This window comes from Babylonia areolata, chromosome 15 (assembly GCF_041734735.1).
Source record: "Babylonia areolata isolate BAREFJ2019XMU chromosome 15, ASM4173473v1, whole genome shotgun sequence".
NCBI classification, from domain to species: Eukaryota; Metazoa; Mollusca; class Gastropoda; order Neogastropoda; family Buccinidae; genus Babylonia; species Babylonia areolata.
Window position 1 is genome coordinate 35002970 of NC_134890.1, and position 8643 is coordinate 35011612.

Consider the following 8643-nt stretch of genomic DNA (forward strand, 5'->3'; position numbering starts at 1 on the left):
AACATTTTTTTCCAACGCACCTTTGATCCCAACCTTCACAACCTGGTGTCTATGTGTCTGGAGAAAAACCCTGCCCACAGGTAACCTGGTGTGTGTGGAGAAAAACCCTGCTCACAGGTAACCTGGTGTGTCTGGAGAAAAACCCTGCCCACAGGTAACCTGGTGTGTGTCTGGAGAAAAACCCTGCTCACAGGTAACCTGGTGTGTGTGGAGAAAAACCCTGCTCACAGGTAACCTGGTGTGTGTATGGAGAAAAACCCTGCTCACAGGTAACCTGGTGTGTGTGGAGAAAAACCCTGCTCACAGGTAACCTGGTGTGTGTGTGGAGAAAAACCCTGCTCACAGGTAACCTGGTGTGTGTGTGTCTGGAGAAAAACCCTGCTCACAGGTAACCTGGTGTGTGTGTGTGTGGAGAAAAACCCTGCTCACAGGTAACCTGGTGTGTGTGTGTGTGGAGAAAAACCCTGCCCACAGGTAACCTGGTGTGTGTGTGTGTGGAGAAAAACCCTGCCCACAGGTAACCTGGTGTGTGTGTGTGTGGAGAAAAACCCTGTCCACAGGTAACCTGGTGTATGGAGAAAACCCCTGCCCACAGGTAACCTGGTGTGTGTCTGGAGAAAAACCCTGCCCACAGGTAACCTGGTGTGTGTGTGGAGAAAAACCCTGCTCACAGGTAACCTGGTGTGTGTGTGTCTGGAGAAAAACCCTGCTCACAGGTAACCTGGTGTGTGTGTGTCTGGAGAAAAACCCTGCTCACAGGTAACCTGGTGTGTGTCTGGAGAAAAACCCTGCTCACAGGTAACCTGGTGTGTGTGTCTGGAGAAAAACCCTGCTCACAGGTAACCTGGTGTGTGTGTCTGGAGAAAAACCCTGCTCACAGGTAACCTGGTGTGTGTGTGTCTGGAGAAAAACCCTGCCCACAGGTAACCTGGTGTGTGTGTGGAGAAAAACCCTGCCCACAGGTAACCTGGTGTGTGTCTGGAGAAAAACCCTGCCCACAGGTAACCTGGTGTGTGTGTGTCTGGAGAAAAACCCTGTCCACAGGTAACCTGGTGTGTGTGTGGAGAAAAACCCTGCTCACAGGTAACCTGGTGTGTGTCTGGAGAAAAACCCTGCTCACAGGTAACCTGGTGTGTGTCTGGAGAAAAACCCTGCTCACAGGTAACCTGGTGTGTGTGTGGAGAAAAACCCTGCTCACAGGTAACCTGGTGTGTGTGTGGAGAAAAACCCTGCTCACAGGTAACCTGGTGTGTGTGTGTGTGGAGAAAAAACCTGCCCACAGGTAACCTGGTGTCTGGAGAAAAACCCTGCTCACAGGTAACCTGGTGTGTGTGTGTGTGGAGAAAAAACCTGTCCACAGGTAACCTGGTGTGTGTGTGGAGAAAAACCCTGCTCACAGGTAACCTGGTGTGTGTGTGTGTGGAGAAAAAACCTGCCCACAGGTAACCTGGTGTGTGGAGAAAAACCCTGCTCACAGGTAACCTGGTGTGTGTGTATGTGGAGAAAAAAACCTGTCCACAGGTAACCTGGTGTGTGTGTGGAGAAAAACCCTGCTCACAGGTAACCTGGTGTGTGTCTGGAGAAAAACCCTGCCCACAGGTAACCTGGTGTGTGTGTGTGGAGAAAAACTCTGTCCACATGTGTGTGTGTGTGTGGAGAAAAACCCTGCCCACTGGTGTGTGTGTGGAGAAAAACCCTGTCCACAGGTGTGTATGTGGAGGAAAAACCCTGTCCACATGTGTGTGTGTGGAGAAAAACCCTGCCCACTGGTGTGTGTGTGGAGAAAAACCCTGTCCACAGGTGTGTGTGTGTGGAGAAAAACCCTGTCCACAGGTGTGTGTGTGTGTGGAGGAAAAACCCTGTCCACATGTGTGTGTGTGGAGAAAAACCCTGCCCACTGGTGTGTGTGTGGAGAAAAACCCTGCCCACATGTGTGTGTGTGTGTGTGTGTGTAGAAAAACCCTGTCCACAGGTGTGTGTGTGTGGAGAAAAACCCTGTCCACAGGTGTGTGTGTGGAGAAAAACCCTGCCCACATGTGTGTGTGTGTGTGTGTGTAGAAAAACCCTGTCCACAGGTGTGTGTGTGTGTAGAAAAACCCTGTCCACATGTGTGTGTGTGTGTGGAGAAAAACCCTGCCCACTGGTGTGTGTGTGGAGAAAAACCCTGTCCACAGGTGTGTGTGTGTGTGGAGAAAAACCCTGTCCACATGTGTGTGTGTGTGGAGAAAAACCCTGTCCACAGGTGTGTGTGTGTGGAGAAAAACCCTGTCCACAGGTGTGTGTGTGTGGAGAAAAACCCTGTCCACAGATGTGTGTGTGTGTGGAGAAAAACCCTGCCCACAGGTGTGTGTGTGTGTGGAGAAAAACCCTGCCCACAGGTGTGTGTGTGTGGAGAAAAACCCTGTCCACAGGTGTGTGTGTGTGTGGAGAAAAACCCTGTCCACAGATGTGTGTGTGTGTGGAGAAAAAATACATTTTGTTTGAAATTGTTGAAGGTGTGCTGAGTGTTTTCTTTGTTACTGATGGCAGGAAACCTTGGTTGCTGGTTACAGTATCATTTGGTAACAGAATAGTTGATTGGCTGGGTTGTTGCAGTATCATTTGGTAACAGAATAGTTGATTGGCTGGGTTGTTGCAGTATTATTAGGTAACAGATCGTTGATTGGCTGGGTTGCTGCAGTATTATTTGGTAACAGAAGAGTTGATTGGCTGGGTTGTTGCAGTATTATTAGGTAACAGATAATTGATTGGCTGGGTTGTTGCAGTATTATTAGGTAACAGATCGTTGATTGGCTGGGTTGTTGCAGTATTATTTGGTAACAGAATAGTTGATTGGCTGGGTTGTTGCAGGCCGTCAGCAAGTCAGTTGCTGAACCACCCGTGCTTCAAGTCGTTACGCAGTTCGTCCACAGAGGTGGTCCCAGCCACCCTGCATCCTGTCACCCCCCTCACCAACCTGCCCACCATGCCCACAGGTCAGTGTGACTTCACCCCTCACCCCTCATCCCTCACCCCCCACCCCTCATCCCTCACCCCCCACCCCTCATCCCACACCTCATCCCTCACACCTCACTTTGCCTCTCACCCCTCATCCCCCACCCCTCATCCCCCACCATCCCCCACCCCTCATCCCCCACCCCTCATCCCTCACCACCCACCCCTCATCCCTCATCCCTCACCCCCCACCCCTCATCCCACACCTCACCCCTCACCCTCACTTTGCCCCTCACCCCTCATCCCTCACTCATCCCTCACCTCCCTCACCCCTCACCTCCATACCCCCCCTCACCCCTACCCTCACCCTCACCCCCCTCACCTCACCTCATTCCTCACCCCTCACCTCATCCCTCACCCCTCATCCCTCACCTCATCCCTCACCTCACCCCTCACCTCATCACCCCTCACATCACCCATCACCTCACCCCTCACCTCATCCCTCACCCCTCACATCACCCCTCACATCACCCCTCATCCCTCACCTCATCCCTCACCTCACCCCTCATCCCTCACCCCCCCACCCCTCATCCCTCACCTCACCCCTCACCTCACCTCATCCCTCACCCCTCACATCACCCCTCATCCCCCACCCCTCATCCCTCACCTCATCCCTCACCCCCACCCCTCATCCCTCACCTCACCCCTCACCTCATCCCTCATCCCCCACCCCTCATCCCTCACCTCATCCCTCATCCCTCACCTCATCCCTCACCCCTCATCCCACCCCTCATCACTCAACCCTCATCCCTCACCCCACACCTGATCCCTAACCTCATCCTTCACCCCACCCCTCACCTCACCCCTCATCCTTCACCCCTCACCTCACCCCTCATCCCCCACCCCTCACCCCACCCCTCATCCCTCACCCCTTCCCCCACCCCTCATCCCTCACCCCACCCCTCATCCCCCACCCTCACCCCTCATCCCCCACCCTCACCCCTCATCCCCCACCCCTCATCCCCCACCCTCACCCCTCATCCCTCACCCTACCCCTCATCCCTCATCCCTCTTCCCCCACCCCCCACCCCTCATCCCCCACCCCTCACCCCTCACCCCACCCCTCATCCCCCACCCCTCACCTCACCCCTCATCCCTCACCCTACCCCTCATCCCTCTTCCCCCACCCCCCACCCCTCATCCCCCACCCCTCATCCCCCACCCTCACCCCTCATCCCTCACCCTACCCCTCATCCCTCATCCCTCTTCCCCCACCCCCCACCCCTCATCCCCCACCCCTCACCCCTCACCCCACCCCTCATCCCCCACCCCTCACCCCTCACCCCACCCCTCATCCCCCACCCCTCACCCCTCACCTCACCCCTCATCCCTCACCCTACCCATCATCCCTCATCCCTCTCCCCCCACCCCTCATCCCTCACCCCTCATCCCCCACCCCTCATCCCCCACACCTCATCCCTCACCCCTCACCCCACCCCTCTTCCCCCATCCCTCACCTCACCCCTCATCCCTCACCCCTCATCCCTCACCCCACCCCTCTTCCCCCATCCCTCACCTCACCCCTCATCCCTCACCCCTCATCCCTCACCCCTCACCCCACCCCTCTTCCCCCATCCCTCACCTCATCCCTCACCCCTCATCCCTCACCCCTCATCCCTCACCCCACCCCTCATCCCTCACCCCTCATCCCTCACCCCTCACCCCACCCCTCATCCCTCACCCCTCACCCCCACCCCTCATCCCTCACTCCTCATCTCTCACCCCACCCCTCATCCCTCACCCCTCATCCCCCACCCCTCATCCCTCACCCCTCATCCCTCACCCCACCCTTCATCCCCCACCCCTCATCCCTCACCCCTCACCCCTCACCCCACCCCTCATCCCTCACCCCTCACCCCATGTAGAGAGCATTACAGATACCCATTATTATCATTATTGTTATCATTATTATTATTATTATCATTAATGTTGTACTGGTGTTGTGCAGATTCCAGTGTGGATGAGGACATGGCCAGACAGTTGAGTCAAGTGACCATGGAAGAAGACTGGACCTTTTGACGTCACGCTATATGACAAAACATCTCAGTGGCTCGGACTTCAATGTTACTGAAGCAACTGCTTTATTCGCTGATTTGGGGGTCTTCAGAAGACAGTGACTGTGTGAATGAAACTGGTGTGTATGTGTGTGAGTTGTAAAGAGTTGTGAATGTGTTAACGTGATTCATTTCTGTATTTTCATTCAAACTCCTCAGTTATTGATGTTAGCATTTTCCAAATAGACGATGATTGTGTGGGGGTGGAGTGAAACGTGTTTTGTACTTACTGCACATATCGTGTTCACTTGAAGTGGACTTGGACACTGGGGAGGGAGTTGGGAGCCATTGACATTTCAGTGACACCGCAGCCACTTTTCTTTGCTGTTTGGGTCATTTCTCTTTGAAGGATTCAATAGTTCAGTGACACCGCAGCCACGTTTCTTTGCTGTTTGGGTCATTTCTCTTTGAAGGATTCAATAGTTCAGTGACACCACAGCCACTTTTCTTTGCTGTTTGGGTCATTTCTCTTTGAAGGATTCAATAGTTCAGTGACACTGCAGCCACGTTTCTTTGCTGTTCATTTCTCTTTGAAGGATTCAATAGTTCAGTGACACCACAGCCACTTTTCTTTGCTGTTTGGGTCATTTCTCTTTGAAGGATTCAATAGTTCAGTGACACCACAGCCACTTTTCTTTGCTGTTCATTTCTCTTTGAAGGATTCAATAGTTCAGTGACACCGCAGCCACTTTTCTTTGCTGTTTGGGTCATTTCTCTTTGAAGGATTCAATAGTTCAGTGACACCGCAGCCACGTTTCTTTGCTGTTTGGGTCATTTCTCTTTGAAGGATTCAATAGTTCAGTGACACCGCAGCCACATTTCTTTGCTGTTCATTTCTCTTTGAAGGATTCAATAGTTCAGTGACACCACAGCCACTTTTCTTTGCTGTTCATTTCTCTTTGAAGGATTCAATAGTTCAGTGACACCGCAGCCACTTTTCTTTGCTGTTTGGGTCATTTCTCTTTGAAGGATTCAATAGTTCAGTGACACCGCAGCCACGTTTCTTTGCTGTTCATTTCTCTTTGAAGGATTCAATAGTTCAGTGACACCACAGCCACTTTTCTTTGCTGTTCATTTCTCTTTGAAGGATTCAATAGTTCAGTGACACCACAGCCACTTTTCTTTGCTGTTCATTTCTCTTTGAAGGATTCAATAGTTCAGTGACACTGCAGCCACGTTTCTTTGCTGTTCATTTCTCTTTGAAGGATTCAATAGTTCAGTGACACCGCAGCCACGTTTCTTTGCTGTTCATTTCTCTTTGAAGGATTCAATAGTTCAGTGACACCTCAGCCACGTTTCTTTGCTGTTCATTTCTCTTTGAAGGATTCAATAGTTCAGTGACACCGCAGCCACGTTTCTTTGCTGTTCATTTCTCTTTGAAGGATTCAATAGTTCAGTGACACCTCAGCCACGTTTCTTTGCTGTTCATTTCTCTTTGAAGGATTCAATAGTTCAGTGACACCGCAGCCACGTTTCTTTGCTGTTCATTTCTCTTTGAAGGATTCAATAGTTCAGTGACACTGCAGCCACGTTTCTTTGCTGTTCATTTCTCTTTGAAGGATTCAATAGTTCAGTGACACCTCAGCCACGTTTCTTTGCTGTTCATTTCTCTTTGAAGGATTCAATAGTTCAGTGACACCTCAGCCACTTTTCTTTGCTGTTTGGGTCATTTCTCTTTGAAGGATTCAATAGTTCAGTGACACTGCAGCCACGTTTCTTTGCTGTTCATTTCTCTTTGAAGGATTCAATAGTTCAGTGACACCTCAGCCACGTTTCTTTGCTGTTCATTTCTCTTTGAAGGATTCACAAGCAGCTTGACACAATGAAGAAGCTGCAGTTTTTTTCTGTATTTTGTACCCAAAATTAGTCAGACAATGGCATAACAAAGCCTAAAACTAAAAGGTTGATATGGGTTTAATATGATTGAGATATTGTTTTATGTTTCTGACATGTCTCTAGCCCTGCTGAAGTTTTTGCAGCCTGTGTGCTGGTCAGTCAATGTGTGGTGTATGGATTGGGTCGGCAGTTGGTGGACGATGGATGGACTGCTTTGTCTCTTCTTTGTCTTTGTCTCTCTCACAGGGCCAACGCTGCTCTGTGGGCAGTGCACTGACCACTGTGTGCATTGTGCTTCAGGTCTGACATTATCTCCCTTCTGTTGGCAGACAGTGCACTGACCACTGTGTGCATTGTGCTTCAGGTCTGACATTATCTCCCTTCTGTTGGCAGACAGTGCACTGACTGCTGTGTGCATTGTGCTTCAGGTCTGACATTATCTCCCTTCTGTTGGCAGACAGTGCACTGACCACTGTGTGCATTGTGCTTCAGGTCTGACATTATCTCCCTTCTGTTGGCAGACAGTGCTCTGACTGCTGTGTGCATTGTGCTTCAGGTCTGACATTATCTCCCTTCTGTTGGCAGACAGTGCACTGACCACTGTGTGCATTGTGCTTCAGGTCTGACATTATCTCCCTTCTGTTGGCAGACAGTGCACTGACTGCTGTGTGCATTGTGCTTCAGGTCTGACATTATCTCCCTTCTGTTGGCAGACAGTGCTCTGAAAACAGTGTATCTTTTTCAAAGAACAAAGACCGTTCAGTCAGTCATGAAACCAGATTGTAGTTTTTCAAAAAATCAAAGACTGTTCAGAAAGTGATGAAAGCGGGTTCCAGCCTCTTGATTTGTCTTTCTTTCAGTGATCTGACATGTCAGCTTTGCTGTGTGGACCAAGTTGAAGCAGAAGTTGTGTGCAGATTTCCCCTGACAAGGTTTTCTGTCTGAACATGGTGGGGACAGTTGGATGGAAGTTGCAACAGTCTGGGGAAGTGATCACTATTTTTAACAACACACACACACAGCTCTCTGCGCTGGCTTGGCTGGGTGTCTCCCCCACACCCCCTCCACACCCTTTGCTTCCGGCTGTCTGAACATTCAGCTGGCTTTACCAAGAACTGTCACAGGGGGTAGGGAAACTTGCTAGTCGTAGGGCGAGGCACATTTAGATGGCGCTCTGTTGTAGGATGATGCAAAGAAGATGGCAGCTTTATTCGGAACCTAAGATGAGATTATGTTCATGCTCCAAGCAGTGATAAATACCTCGATTTATCCTCAGAAAAGTTCTTGGTTAGAGATGGTTGCACTGGTTGTTAGTTTGGATCGTATAAGAAAACGTAACACAAATATTTAACACACACATAAAGCCATGTAACTGCAGTTTGGTCACAGTTGATCCAATAAACAGGCAAAACATGATGGACTTTCTGGTGTTTTCTTTTCCTCTGTGTGTGTGTGTGTGTGTGTGTGTGTGTGTTGTAAAATGGGTGGAGTGTTTGTATATGTCATTTGTTGAGTGTGTATCTGTTGTTATGTGAGTTGAATGTGTGTATCTGTGTGTTGTGTGGGTGGAGTGTTTGCCATTCATGGAGTATCTGTCGTTATATGTGTGGAGTGTGTGTGTTTACCATTGTATGTGTTGTTAGGTGCATGGAGTGTGTGTATTTACCATTGTATGTGTTGTTAGGTGCGTGGAGTGTGTGTATTTACCATTGTATGTGTTGTTAGGTGCATGGAGTGTGTGTATTTACCATTGTATGTG

At 50.2% G+C, this 8643-nt stretch overlaps 1 protein-coding gene across 6 annotated transcripts in view; it reads left to right on the forward strand.

The window, feature by feature from the left end:
- Positions 1-8300, forward strand: part of LOC143290602 (STE20-related kinase adapter protein alpha-like) — a 49647-nt gene extending 41347 nt beyond the window's left edge. For all 6 annotated transcript variants that reach the window (XM_076600196.1, XM_076600197.1, XM_076600199.1 and 3 more), the window contains 3 exons: positions 1-80; positions 2851-2975; positions 4943-8300. The exon at positions 1-80 is cut by the window's left edge and continues 44 nt beyond it. In XM_076600196.1, coding sequence (XP_076456311.1) covers positions 1-80; positions 2851-2975; positions 4943-5013 — 276 coding nt within the window. In that variant the 3' untranslated portion in view covers positions 5014-8300. The remainder of the gene's footprint in view (positions 81-2850; positions 2976-4942) is intronic.
- The last annotated feature ends 343 nt before the right edge of the window (positions 8301-8643 follow it).